The sequence below is a fragment of the Echiichthys vipera genome (assembly GCF_963691815.1).
Source record: "Echiichthys vipera genome assembly, chromosome: 7".
Taxonomy (NCBI): Eukaryota; Metazoa; Chordata; class Actinopteri; order Perciformes; family Trachinidae; genus Echiichthys; species Echiichthys vipera.
This window is the reverse complement of record NC_139832.1, coordinates 21,660,760-21,675,902: the sequence shown is the minus strand read 5'-3', so window position 1 is coordinate 21,675,902 and position 15,143 is coordinate 21,660,760. Positions and strand designations below refer to the sequence as shown.

Sequence of the window (15,143 nt, the reverse complement as noted above, 5' to 3'; positions counted from 1 at the left end):
CTAGACTTGCCTTTGCCGAGGAGCATGTTGTGTGGAGGTCCAGTGTGACTTCAATGAAGAGAGGACGTTCAATTTATTTGTGTCTGATGGGAAACATTGTGTTCGGCGTAGGACTGGGGAAAGACTGAACCCAAAGTGTGTGAAGAAGTCAGTTAAATCTGGAGCAGAAAGTGCCATGGTTTGGAGGATGTTTTCTGCAGCAGGAGTTGGGCCTCTTGTACAGCTACATGGCAGGGTGAATGCAAATGTTTATGTGACCCTCCTTCAGCAACATGCAACACCTCCACTGCAAATGTCTCTCAAGCAGCAGCAATTTTCATGCAAGGCAATGCCCCCTTTCACACTGCAAAACAGGTGAAGCAGTTCCTTGAAGCTAAGAATATTGAAACAACGAAAGGGCCAGCCCAATGTCCAGATCTAAACCCCATAGAGTATCTCTGGAAAAAGAAAATGTATTTATCAATCTATCCATATAGACAGACAGATAGGTAGATGTTACAATTTAAAGCCCAATCTATACAGGTGTTGCAACAACACTAGTCCTTTCAATCCTGTGGTAAACAACATAAACCATAACATCAACACTATAAAACAGTCACAGGCCGGGATTGCACTCCTCTTGACAAATAACTGTCAAATATGTGTGTGTATCCTTACGACACTGCCTCTTTGATTGAAGATTCACGTACTTGACACGAGAGGGAGGTGAAAGGGAAAGTTGTGTGTGTGTGTTTGTGTGTGTGTGTGTGTGTGTGGGGAGGGGGGTGGAGGTGGTAATGTCACACTGAAGACTCAGCAAACCATTCAGAGGACGACAGAGGCCCCAAGGAAGAGTCACGGTTAGCAGTGGAGCGTGAGAGTAAATGCCTCTTCTTTTCCTATGGTTTTCCATTAAGGGTAAGGCACTCTTATGTTCTAATATTCTACTCTGAACTATAGACCAAATGTTGCTTAGACTTTGAAATTAAAATACATATATAAAAAACGTATTGATACATTGATTATTGCAGTATCTGTGTCAGCACAGATACTTGGGAGACAGAGAGACTACAAGAGAAACTATGCATTACAAATTGATTTGATATGAGATATAAAACTTTCTCTGAAAAGATTTTTTTTTATCTCAACTCTTTGATTGCGATCTTTGAGATGATTAGGGCCTAACTGAAGAAATCCTTTCATTATGCAGGATTTGTCTGATGTACCCTGCGTCCCTTTAGTTACTCTTGTGCATCTGCAGATAAGTGTCTCCTTATAGACACTCTACAGATTTAATATGTTTTTGACCCACAAGAGCATGGTGCTTGTAACCTTTCTGACCATTTTGAGGGTCGGACGAAAAGAAGTTGCTTGACTATGAATATTTAACATAATAAATTGATGTATTTCCAACAAAGTTTCATTTTCTGAACTTTCAGACTGTAGTTGAAAGGATAGTAAGACAATAACAAGATAAAGCAGATCACTCAGAGATACATTGTCATACAACCTTGACAAATGTGTTTGTTGACATACCAGTTTTTGCAGATTGGGTTTATATATTCATATATTTTGTACATTTCCTCACTCCTCATTCCACACAAATGGATGACCTCAGCTGTTTATTACCTGATCATCTCTTAGGAGCTCCAATGAAGAGTATTGTCTGGGTCAGACAACGCAGCCTCAGTGTTGCTGATGGGACACAGGCATGAAGAATGATAATGTAGGCAATCACTGCCATCAGATGACTCTGAGAAATCCTCTACAGCAGCAAAGCTTTCTATTTGCCAAAGTTGCACATTTGGATTTTTCGTAGAAGTGGAATTAGACATATAATATCCACAGGGCTTATTTGTTTGCAGTGGTGGAAAGTACCAAAGTATATTTACTTTAGTACTGTACTTAAGTATAATATTATGGTACCTGTACTTTACTTGAGTAATTCCATTCCGTGCTACTTTATACTAATACTATGCTACCTATACTACTCCACTACATTGCAGAGGAACTATTGTGCCTTTCACTCCACTACATTTATGTGGGAACTTTAGTTACTAATTACTTTATGTATTCTGTGGCACGGTGATCTGGTGGTTAGCACTGTTGCCTCACAACAAGAGGCTTGCTGGTTCAAATCTGTGCTAGGGCCCTTCTGTGTGGAGTTTGCATTTTATCCCTGTGTCTGTGTAGGTTCTCCCGCTTCCTCCCACAGTCCAAAGGCGTGCATGTGTTAGATCAAGTGATGACTCTAAATTGCCTGTAGGTGTGAGTGTGAGTGTGAGTGTGAATGGTTGTCTGTCTCTGTTTGTCTCTGTGTGTGTCCTGCAATAAACTGGCATCCTGTCCAGGGTGTACCCCGCCCTGCCCAATGTCAGCTGGGATCAGCTCCAGCCCCCCGGCGACCCCGATGGGGACGAGCGGTTGAAGATGAATGAATTAAAAAAATAAAAATATTAAGCAACCCAGCAGTATATAAAGCCAATACAAGTGTCCCAACCTTTATCAGCTGCAACATTAAAGTGATATTTACATCAATCTCTCAATAAGTATATTCTGATTTTTGGCCATTTTGCATAATGAGTACTTTTACTTTTTGTAATTTAAGTACATTTTGATGCTAATACCTTTGTATTTACTTAAGTAACATTTTGAATGTCAGAGTTTTACTGGTAACAGAGCATTTCTACAGTGTGGTATTACTAGTTTTACTTATAAAAGTTTTGAGTACTTCTTCCACCACTGTTTCCGTGATACAAGTATTTTTATTCTATTATGTATCCATCGATTAATTATTGCTATTGTTTTATTTCTTTTTGGACAACTGTTAGTGTCCAGTGTAGGTGCTGCTGTTTCTCAGGAGCTGGAGCAGCAGGAATAACATTTTCTCACCATGGTAATCCCAGAGTCACAAGATGAGCAGCTGCCCCAAAGTGACTCTGTGGGCAGAGGCAGCGGCCATCAGTATGGATCCAAACCATCCTCATCTCAACCCTCTGGAAGTCCACAACATTTTAGCTCGAATGGGAACATTTCAGCACCAAACACCAATCTCCGATATGAGCCACAGGAGTACACTGAGTCAGACTATTTGCTCCCGAATCAGCTCTATGGTGGGTCAAGGTTCAGTGGATCAACTAGAACTAAGGATGCAGGTGGCTCCGGTGCACCTGCTGCTGAGACAGTCTGTTCCATGGTGCTTCAGATCCTGGTGCCATTTCTGCTGGCTGGGCTCGGGACAGTCTCTGCTGGGATGCTGCTTGAAGTGGTTCAGGTGAGGAAGCAATGTAAGGTGGAGGAGGACAAAGAAGTGGATTACATATTAGTGAGGTCATCATTTCTTGCCTTTCCAAACACCTGGAAGCTAAATGAAGGAGAAAATGTTCTTAATTTCAACAAACTAATTGGACTTTCAGAGTTGTGTTTATTTTAAGCGAACATCACCTTGGCTGAAAACAAAGATGATTTATTGTGTTGTGTGTTTGTGGTGTTGGTGTTGCCTGGGGGTTCGTCTTCTATATTCAGTTTCTGAATGTTTTCATGGCAGAACTGGGACGTGTTCCAGGAAATCACAGAGATCTTCATCCTGGTCCCTGCAGTATTAGGCATGAAGGGGAACCTGGAAATGACTCTGGCCTCGAGACTCTCGACTGCTGTGAGTGTGTGTGCATGACAATACATACACATGCTCGCACACACACACACACACACACACACACACACACACACACACACACACACACACACATGCACAATCACACACACACACAAACAAACAAAGTCATGCACACGCACGTGCACACAGGAATTTAATTCAATAATTGATAACTGACCGAGTAATATAGATTTATAGTAGGCTACACAATATACACAATATAAGTGAACACATGTAGTGAAATGGACCGAAATACATAAGAAATGATTGACAGGATAACTACAACCTTTAATTATATTTTTGTCTTCTTGCATCATGGGTTTTCTGTCCTCTTGTGAAACTCCTCACAGAGGTGTGAAGACCACAGCAGCAGATGCTCTTGCAGTACACATTTTTTAGATTCAAATAATCTGAGGAGATGTTATCCTGGAAAAGGAGAGAATACATTGATCAAACAGAATCATCTTTCATTAACATGCCAAAACCTGATATAGCTTATTCCTCTTTGTCATAGAGCTCCTTTGTTTTAAAACACACTGGCTTTGAGTCACTCCTGTTCTCGTAGCCTGGAAACCAGACAAATCTGCCTGACTCATATTTCCTTTGCAATAACGATTAGTCTGGTGATGCCAGGCTACCGTTCTGGTGCTTTTAATGCCCCTAGAAAGGTCATCAACAGTTTTAGACCAAGAACCTCTGAGCTGAAAGAGAGCGCATACACATACCTTTTTTATTGGGCATACAGGAATAATAATTAATGACAGATTCATATATCTACATAATATTTCTATGTCAAACATACTTGTGGAGGGTGCAGTGAATTCTTGATCTTAACTTAACGTATCTGTAAAGTAGGCCAGTAAACCTTTCATCAACGTTGGGTATATTACCCTGAAGGGCCCCTAGGGATCGCTGACTCCCTGTGGAAGATCTCTGTCTCAGAACCCAAAGTGTGAATCAATCCGCTGCTGAAAATAGTCCCAACAAATGCACTATTTACTCCTATATAGAGTAACATTTGCTAAAAACTATAGGGACTAGCTGTTTCAGGAAATTGTTTCACCTTTTTTTTTTTTTTTTAAGTGAAACAATATATTCGTAGGTCTGAACTGGGGAGCTGAGTGCCACAGTCAGTGTAGGGAAGTTGTAAGTAATGAGAGACAAACGAACACATTATGAGTTATTGTTGGTGTTTTCATAAAAGCTCATAACAGCAAGACAAATACAGAATATAATAACACCAGCCTTATCCTATAAGCTCATCTATCATCATGTAAGGGGTCAGCATTTCTTCTGCATTGGCAAACAGTCCAACACTTTATTTTTTTAAATTTAGGATTAGATTTCTGTTACATTGAATAGGAATATAAAATAAAATCCCACCAAAATCCATTTAGTAGCAGTTCCGATGCTTTTAATCACATCACATGATCCTCATCACTTAATTTAGTTGGCCCAGTTGTTGTGGAAATGTAGATGTTGTAGATGAAATGTTTTATTTTCATACATATCTGATGTCTTCAGATGAATGCAGGAAAAATGGAGCCGGCCAGAGAAAAGTGGATGTTGATCGTGGGGAACCTGGCCCTCAAGCAGGTGCATTATTTTCATTGGAGAAAAGCAACTTTGTGACTTCTTTTTTGTTTTTCATCTTCAAATGAACCATTTCTGTATCATAACCTGATCATCTTGTGGATATTTCTGACTACCGACCTCATTTCTGCAGCTTCAAGCCACAGTGCTCGGCCTGTTAGCCTCTTTGATGGCGACTATCTTGGGCTGGATGGCAGAAGGAGAGATGCCCTTACACCACGTAATGCTGCTGTGTTCAACCAGTGTGTCTACCGCCTTCATGGCTTCATTGCTGCAAGGTAAAAACACAACCTGCCGTCACTATGAACTGCTGGTATGTCTCACTCCTACACACATCACCGTTACATCTGACCTTCCAGTTTCTCCCTCTCTGCTTCGCCCTTGACCTCAGGAATCAGTTGGGCGTAATTATTCATACATTACACATTTACAGGTTCTGAGCGAAATCCATTTTGTCCTTGCTCTGTGTTGGGCAAGCTCCATACATCATCTTTCACTTCAGTTTCAGTATAATGCTACAATGAATTCTTTGTTTTTTTAAAGTTTTTTTGTTTCTTTTCCTATTTTCTCAAGACTCCTAAATACCTGGGGGGGGGAATGCACTTTCTCAGAATATTGTCTTCTTGTTTAGTTAAGTGAGGTGCTCTCCTGACAGAAATTCTTCTAGGAACGGGAGCATAAACAGAGGGAATGTGGCAAGCATAGGTAGCAAGCCATATCTAGGCTATTTAAATCAATTCTGCATGGGGCTTTTCACTTTTGGTTGCAGAATGTCCTATAATCAACCCAAATTCTTACTGACAAGCTCAGAGGCAACCACAGAGGCAGATGTGTTGCTAGGACTTATGGGCTGTATGCACTTAAATGTATTTGATTAAATTTGAGAAGCAAATATACCGAATTAAGAGGTTAGGGCCATTCTAGTCCCATTCAGGATGAAATGTAAATAAGTACCGGTATACCAGATCTGAATGAATGCCCTCAGGACTTATCCCATGTAACCTCATAGTTTAATAAAAAGTTTACCTTACCTAAACCCTCTATAGGTATTATTATGGTTGGAGTGATCATTGGGTCCAAGCGGATGGGAATCAACCCTGACAACGTGGCCACACCGATGGCTGCCAGCTTTGGGGATCTTATCACTCTTTCCTTGCTGGCTTGCTTCAGTCAGTGGTTCTACTCCCTCTTAGGTAAGGCGAGACAAAACACAACAAGACGGTCTGGTAGGCCAATTGAAATCTGCACCACACACAAGAAAAGTGTGGAATAACCCTCTTCGGGCTGAGAGGACTTGTAATTTCTACTTTTGGCCAACAGATGGTACTCATGATCCTGGAACTCACACAGATTAGAAACCCAACACAGTTTTATCCTGCCCACACTACTACACTCCTTTTTGCCAGAAAAATGATTTAGTATGTCCCAATATATTATATGTCAAATACAATATGTCAAAAATACAAGGGGGTCCACAACATCTGGTTAGATGTTTTAGTAAACTATCCAGAATGCTTATCTGGCTATTTTGACCCAGAATACTTTGCACAGCATATATGAGCAAAAGGAACAAAGTTCATGTTGCAATGTTATGAAGAAGTAGTATGCGGTAATTCAATGAATACTAATCTACTAAACTATAAGGGCTGCTGCAGTAAATACTATAGCAAAAAGACAAATAATGTGATTTGGAAATGAAATCGCTCACTACCACCTGCACTGGTCACACAAACACACTCACTTATATTTCATGTATATAATTCAATGCCATATGTTTAGTTTGCTTGTGTTCATGTTTATATTTATGTAGGCACTGTCAAATCAAGTCAAATTCCTTGCAATGAAAATTGCCTGGCAATAAACCTGATTCTGATTCTGATTCTGATTCTGAAATTGACTCCTGGTTAAAAATAAATGTATATCTAATGACATTTTCTCTTAACAGAACTCTATCCTTACGTTTTGTACCTGGTGGATCTGTTTTTTTTGTGCCTGATTCCTCTTTGGGTAGTCATCTCCTCCAAACATCCATCCAGTCACATCCTGCTCCGCACAGGCTGGGAGCCGATCATTACAGCAATGGCAATCAGCAGGTACTCGTCTCAGTCTCAATGCACATGTATTTGTTCTTTATACAGAGGTGTGATGTGGATTTTAAAGTTGATGAATTTTAGTAAATTATTAGTTTTACATTTACATTTTTCCTTGTCATTAAAGGGTCCAGGGCTTGAGTTTTAAGATACGACTCTGATTATCTCGCTCCCATCACGGCTTAAAATACAGATCTTAAAAGGTGTTATTTATGTTTTATTTGTGGCTGTCTTCCTTTTAGTATTGGGGGACTTATTCTGGACAAGACTGTGTCAGATCCAAACCTGGCAGGAATCGTAGTTTATGCTCCAGTCATAAATGGTGAGTTGCCCTTTTTCCGAGGCTCCTTCTTGTGAAGATGAAGTTTTGCGGCTTGCTGGCACATTGGGCGGAGGTGACAATGACATGAACTGTTGTGCGACCCTCTGCCAGGAGTTTTAAAAGTAGGAAACAGCTCACAGGAACGAAGGACAGCAAGTCATCACCCGGTCATCACTTCAAGCTAATATTGACTGGAGGAACTTTGCTGTCGTGTGATCCTCAAATTAAAGAATGTGAGAAAAAGTTCAACAAGATCAGTGACTACAATAAAAGGAGCACAACTTTGCGCTCGAGTCGTGTCACAGGTTTTGGCTACGCCTATCCTTTTGGGAAAGGAGGAATATTGCACCTCAGTTTCACATAGACAGGAAGTCAAATTTGCCGGCATTGCCTTGCTGCTAATGTGCCGCCTTTTCTGTGTAAAAACCCCTTGTGCCTTAGGGCGTAGAAAGGGGAAGCCATAGCTTTGGGGAACAACAGATGCATTCTCTCAATTGAAATTATACATTACATGCAAATACAAGTGTTGACCCCTTCCCCCACCCTTTCTTTCCTAATCAGGTATTGGGGGAAACCTTGTCTCCATACAGTCTAGTCGTATTTCTACTCATTTGCATTTGAATTACTCACCTGGAGAGGTTCCCGAGGACCGCAAAGGCTGCAACAGCCCCTGTCGCACTTTCTTTGGTTCAGGTAAAGATCAAACAGTTTAAATATTTGCATAAAGGTCAGTTGCTCAGGGGCGTTTTCAGGATTTTTCTTAAAGGGGCATGGGAAATTTTAAGTGAATCTTGTTGTGAGTTAAACGTCAAGATTAGATTAATACAGAGGCTAATACAGTGCTTATACTTGTCCAGAGTATATAGAGTAATGCATTTTTTGATCACTCTTTTCTGCTACAACCACACCGGTGAGATGTTCACTTGAGATGAGATCACTCAATACGTACTGTATGTTAATATCAAGTGTGAACAGTGCCACGCACACAGAATCTGATGTTCACCTTTGTCATGGCAGGAGCAAACCATCGATCCGCTCAGATTTTGCTTCTCTTGGTGATCCCCGGTCAGCTCGTCTTCTTACACACTATTCACCTGATGAAAGGAGCATACACTTTGCCCAGCCCTCTCCTGACTGTCACCTTCTTGTCTGCTTCCCTGATACAGGTGAGTCACAGGTGTGGTCATTTTTCCTCTTTATACTTAATCACTGTTTTACAATATAACTCTATTCTGTCTTTTAGGTCTTTTCCTTGCTGTGTATAGCCGACTGTATGGTCCACTGTCTGTGGCGCAAGGGCAAAGATCCAGACAGTTACTCAATACCCTACCTCACAGCCCTCGGAGACCTACTGGGGACCGCTCTCCTCTCTCTTGCCTTTGTCATACTGTGGTGCCTTGGTGACTCAGGCAATGTATAGGTTCAAGGCAAGAAATTAAAAAAAAAAAAAAAAAAAAGTTTATTAACCCCCCTGTTATGTTTACTTGTCATGAACAGCAAAACAATCTTCCTGGGTCAATGTGACCTGGTGTATGTTTAATCCTTCAAAAGTCGTCAGAAACCTAAAATAGGAATAAACATCGTTTATACCTCATTACTAACACCATAATGTAGTAACTTGCCCTCACGCCTGTCTGATGTCTTTAACAGAAACTCATGTTCTTGGCCCAGCGTTGCTCTGGCCTCCTCCCTTCTAAACTCTCTTGACCCTTTGACCTTTGAGAGCAACTTCAACATTTTACAGAGTGAAGAAAAACAATGCAGATTGTGAGACTCACTTGAGTAAATGGTAATCTTACTCCTTGGATAAACAGTCGTTTTCAAAAGGTGAAATTAATCATTCAGGAGTTTTAAAAGTAGGAAACAGCTCACAGGAAAGAGGGACATGTCAGGTGACAAGTCATCACCCGGTCATCACTGCAAGCTAATATTGACTGGAGGAACTTTGCTGTCGTGGAAGAAGAAACATGTGATCAACAAATTAAAGAATGTGAGAAAAAGTTCAACAAGATCAGTAACCACAATAAAAGGAGCACAACTTTGCGCTCGAGGCATGTCACATGTTTTGGCTACGCCTATCCCTATCCTTTTGGGACAGGAGGAATATTGCACCTCAGTTTCACATAGACAGGAAGTCAAATTGCCGGCATTGCCTTGCTGCTAATGTGCCGCCTTATCTGTGTAAAAACCCCTTGTGCCTTAGGGTGTAGAAAAGGGAAGCCATAGCTTTGGGGAACTACAGAGGAATTTTCTCAATTGAAATTATACATTACATGTAAATACAAGTGGTGAAATTCACAAAGGTGAAATTAATCATTCTGTTTCCCTCATAAACTATGAACAACAGACCCCCTCCTCTCCTGAGAGACATTTTTATTGCCCCTTCACCCTCAAGTGACCCCTCACATTCCATCCAACAGCAAAACAATGAACCTCCTTATCAGATTAAAGAGGACACAAGAAGACACCCAGAGAAGAAATAAATCATGTTTTGTATACAGTATGTGTGCTTATTAGCTTTTTGATTCAGATTTTTGATCTTTGAAGGTCTGGCTGGTTCCATCCATCTGAATGTTTTGTTGTATGTTTAAGGAGAAAGAGTCTTGTGGTCAATGTGATATAAGAACAAGCGTGTATGAGATTGATAGAAAAATATGCTGACAGAGACTAGTTTCTCTGACTCTTGCAGGTGATTAGGTCACCATCGGACATAACGTTTCCTGTTCAGGCAAGTTTGGTGATGGTGAGGAGAATTAATTAGCATAATTAGTCATTAGGAAGGGGATTGATTAATTCATCCCTCACAGATCACGGTTCCATTAGGGAAATTTCACTGTTATGTTCAGACTCTTTTTTTATGGATATTGGGAAACTAAGCTATCAAATACATTTGTTTTAAATTAAAATTTTCTTTAAAATTAGTTTTATATTTTGAAACTTTTTTTCAAGAGGTGTATCAAATGTATCCGTTCACTTAAAACCAGGCCAAAGTAGCCTACTGTAAATATATATTACTGACATAGGGTCAGTTGTTAATCATTGTATGCATGTGATTGAATTAAATTCCTGTGTGCAAGTGCGTTTTCATGACTTTGTTTGTTTGTGTGTGTGTGTGTGTGTGTGTGTGTGTGTGTGTGTGTGTGTGTGTGTGTGTGTGTGTGTGTGTGTGTGTGTGTGTGATCTGGCTCTGGCTCTGGATCAACGGTCACAGGAATTCTTATGTTGACTTTGGCCAATTATCCTGGCCCCTTGTTGTAAAAACCATACCTGTTCAAATGTCCTGGACACCTTTTTAATAGAACCAGTTCAAATTGATTTTTGCTAGGTAAGCCCCTTTACAAGCTTAATGAATTTTTTCATACATTAGTATACTTTAGGCAATCCTAATGGACACTTATGTACATCAGGCAAACATTCACGTAAGCCTAAGACATAAACATTGACCTCGAGATGGTTTTCCATTTTCAGGCACATCCTCCTCTTTTTTCACTGCTGTGATGAAAAATCAGCTGAAGAGCCTCCAGAGCTGTTATCCATTTACTTATATTGCTCATTCTGTCACGCTCTGATAGTGAGGATACTGTAGGTAGCTGCAGAGTGAAATGCTTTGATGTTTCTTCACCCGCCCGCCTGAGTGTGCGTGGGGGTTTCCTGCAGGAAAAGAAATCATTGCTGTTTCTGTTTCAAAGGACTTTGCCAAAGGCATGGATGCACACAGCTGCAGTGCTTATGGCTTGTGTAGTTATAATATACTGAATAATAACAATAATAAAGTGCACTTAAGTGTAGCATTAAAGAATGTTTTGAGAATCCTTACAAATGTCATTTTTTAATAACTTTTTAGATACTGAACAGAAGGAAATCATTCAAATGTTATTTTGATTAATATTGTGATTTGTGAAGGAATGTTATATTTGTATTTCAGTTTACTTTGTAGTGAGCATATAGGAAATTTGTATTGGGCATTTGGCTAACCTGCACATCACTGGGTAAATTGCTAAATTATACTGTAGATCATCTCTTGTCACCCATAAACATGATTAGGACCTAAAGTCTAAACTTATTGTACAGTATTTAAGTATAACAGGAAATGTTTAATTTGATGTAGAGCAGTTATGCTTGAAACATCGCTGAAGTTCAATAAATAAGTGGACAGTGAAGTCCTGCCCTGTGCAATATATTTATTTATTTACTTCATGATTTGCTCACTTTTGACATAAAGACTTGTGTATAACTCATATTCCTCGGTAAGACCAGAGAAAACTCTCAGACACAGTGTGTAGCCAGAAAGTAGCATGAGGCTAATTTGCCTTATCTCTCTTACATCTCTCCTACACTTATGTTCTCTCTACTAGAGACATCCGAGACAGTCAGAGAGTCTTTAGCGAACTGTTTTCACACATAAGCTATAGATTTGACTGGCTCAACAGAGTGAAGCTTTTCAATCATATAAACTGAATTAGCTGTGTCTGTAGCTGTGACCATCTGCAAATCAAAGGTGCATCGCAGGCAACAAAAGGAACAAGGAAGAAAAAAAAGAAAAGAGGAACACAAATGTCTCATGCAGGTCTCAGCAGTGAGAGGTGCTCCTTTCCTTGGCTAGTGGGCAGCTCAGAGCAGAGGCAGATAAAGACAGAGATAATTGTTTATTCTCATTCATTTATCAGAAAAGTGTCCGGTGGAACTGTAACTCGTTCCAGGCCAAAGTCTGCCATTTGGTGATGTCCGACAGAGAGGTTTGGTACGTACCTTCTGTCAAAATGTGATGACACCACATAAATTTAATCATGAAAAAATAATGCCTAAAAAAACACAAGTTCAGCCCCTTTTTGGCCCCTTTCAAAATGTGTTGACATCAGTGGTGGGCCCTCAAGGCCAGCGAGGCCTTCTCTGCTGGCCTAAACATAATCTGGAATATATTTTTTTAATATATATTCTTTCCACAAATATGTATTAAATTGTTCCCCGTAGTCTAAACCCTTCATTTCATAGCTTTCCGAAATTGGTTGCTCTGCGTCCAGCCCCGGGTCGAGATCTGGGGGGGCTGGCGTTTATGTTAGAGTTTTTATCCAATCATTATTCAGCTATCATGTGTTGCCAGGGTCCCAAATCTGCCCTTACGCCTTCAGAAGCAAGAATGCAGCCGCATGGTAGCTTAAAGTCAATGATAACGGACCTGTGGCATTAACCCATCAGCGTCAAGTTGGGTTCACTGGCGCCTGCTAGCAGGCCTACAGCGTCATCGCGTGCACGTCTTTTGATTGGATACGCGCTAGAGAGAGAGGCAGAGCTATGCAGAGATATGCATAGCAGACCTGAGCAGACATGTCAGTGTGATAAATGGGAAATAAGGACATTTCTAATTTGTGTAGCGCGACAAGTTGTAGTTTATTCAACCCACAATGGCTGAAGATAACGATTTGATCGCAGATTTAATTACAACGCCATTCTCTAGAAAAACTTTTCAAGATAAGCTAGACACTGTAAAGAGAGGCGTCTGATACCGACGCTAGCAAGCCTGACTCAGCATTATTCAAACACACTTGATCTGAGTGAGTACAAAGCACTTTATGTTTTATTAGATTTGTATGCCTTTTCCCCATTTTATTTAGTAATGTTAAATACATATTAAAAACCTAAGTTGGAAAATATTCTGTAAATTGTTTATTTTTTAGTGAACTTTGTCTGCGTATGCGTCAAACATGTTTCTATGACACTGCTGGTTTGTGTGTGATGATGCGCTTGTTTGGTGAACACACTTGTTGTGCTGGTGGACTTCATACAACTTTGTATTATACCTTAAAAGCCTTTTATTGTTTTCTGAAATGATGCCTTTGTGTGATATATAATGGCGCGTGAGCCCACGGTGGAATACATGGAGCAGATGAACGCGACAGTATAGCTTATAGTTGAGTTATTTTTGTATTTTAGTTGGGAACTTTTGCAGCTTTCTTTATTTTGCTGAGTTGATATTATTGTTAAAATATATATTAACGAATGTTTCTGTGACGCTGCTTCGGCTGCGACTTGATCGATTGGTTGATTGAATTGATTTGACAGTGGCTCTGCGCTGTTTTGTGAACAAACTTGTTAAAGCTCATACTGTTGGTGGAGTGAATAAAACTCAGTAGAGTAATATAACTCTGTTCTACTTGACTATATGTTAAGGTGATGCAACGCCCAGTTGTACTGTGTTTTGTTCTAAATGCATAATGTGTAGAGCCATGGCATCATAATTATGGTTTTAAGAGGTGGATTTAGTCTGGTAGGGCATCGCTGCAGGCGCAGGTCTGAAATGCACAGCCCACCACTGGTTGACATCATATAATTTTGTGGGGGTTACTGAGAGTGCTGCATTGCCGAAGCATACTATGTATGTATGGTTTGGCAATCCATCGACGACTCCTGGGGTCTGAGGTGAAAAAAAGCGGGTGAAGTGGGGGTTACTGGGAGCGGTGCTCTCATTGTCCGTTGTAGAGTGACGGTTTGGAAATAGCTGAGAAAGCAATACAATGTATGTATGGTTTGGCAATGCATGAGGTCGTCTGGGGTCTGAGACCGACGCCCGAAGCTATGGATTGCATCTGCTGCTGTGAGTAAGTGATATATTATACTATATTTATTGGTTGGATATAGAGGTTGAAGATATATGAATGAATGAATGAATTATTAGTACTGGATACCTGGTTAACAAATACTGAGATGCAGGGCCTCAAAAATCATTGTTAGAAAGTACTAAAAGTTAAGACTAGTCACCCGAAGAAAACATTCTGGAGAAGGTCGAAGAGATTACAGAGGCCGACAGTGCGGGGGATAAAGCAAAGGAAGATTTGCTGATGGAATTCCTGCGCTTCTGGAACAGTACTTAGTACTTAGTAGAAAATTTAATGTGTATGTCTTTGTGTATGCCCAAAAAGACATTTTTAAGGTTAATTATCCTCTTTTTTACATATGGGTTTGTAGTGATTGTGTTCAATAAAAACAGTATGCATAAAACATTGTGGAATGTTCTTCTCTGCTAACTAGCAAACATGACTTGAGCCAAGACAGAACGTTTACTGAAGACTGTGTATTACAAACTGGGTCGAAACGGTTCCTATGGTGGTGTACAAAGACTTCATAAAGCTATAGAAGAGAAAAGCTAGGTTGACAGTGTTGAGATCTACCTGCAGTTACCTCCCCGGGTCCATTGATCGGAGGATAGAAGGAGAGATCTTGAGACAATGGCTTGAGATCACACCAATATCTTTATTGGAGCACTTTGCAAAGCGGAGACAAGTTCTGATACAACACACACTAGGTCATACTTCAGAAGAGTCTGTTGTTGTCTAGGGGTAGAGGCTTAAATACCCTTCTTTCGATGGTAACGCCTTAAAGGAAGAAAAGGCGGCAATGGGTGTTAATCTGCCTGGCAACACATTATACACTAAAAGCTTTGTGAAGGAAATTAGTGCATGTCCCTATACGGCTATCTAGAGAGAACAGATGTGTCTGTGTTTGCACC

The 15,143-nt window shown here is 40.3% G+C and overlaps 1 protein-coding gene across 1 annotated transcript; it reads left to right on the top strand.

Moving 5' to 3' along the window:
- Positions 1-813: 813 nt before the first annotated feature.
- slc41a2a (solute carrier family 41 member 2a) lies at positions 814-9,059 on the top strand (the record flags this gene model as incomplete). Its single annotated transcript, XM_083916882.1, has 11 exons — positions 814-897; positions 2,811-3,253; positions 3,527-3,634; positions 5,159-5,230; positions 5,361-5,505; positions 6,274-6,420; positions 7,173-7,320; positions 7,560-7,639; positions 8,201-8,332; positions 8,657-8,805; positions 8,883-9,059. The coding sequence occupies exons 2-11, from the start codon at positions 2,873-2,875 to the stop codon at positions 9,057-9,059; spliced, it is 1,539 nt and encodes a 512-aa protein (XP_083773008.1). The 5' UTR covers positions 814-897; positions 2,811-2,872.
- Positions 9,060-15,143: the final 6,084 nt, after the last annotated feature.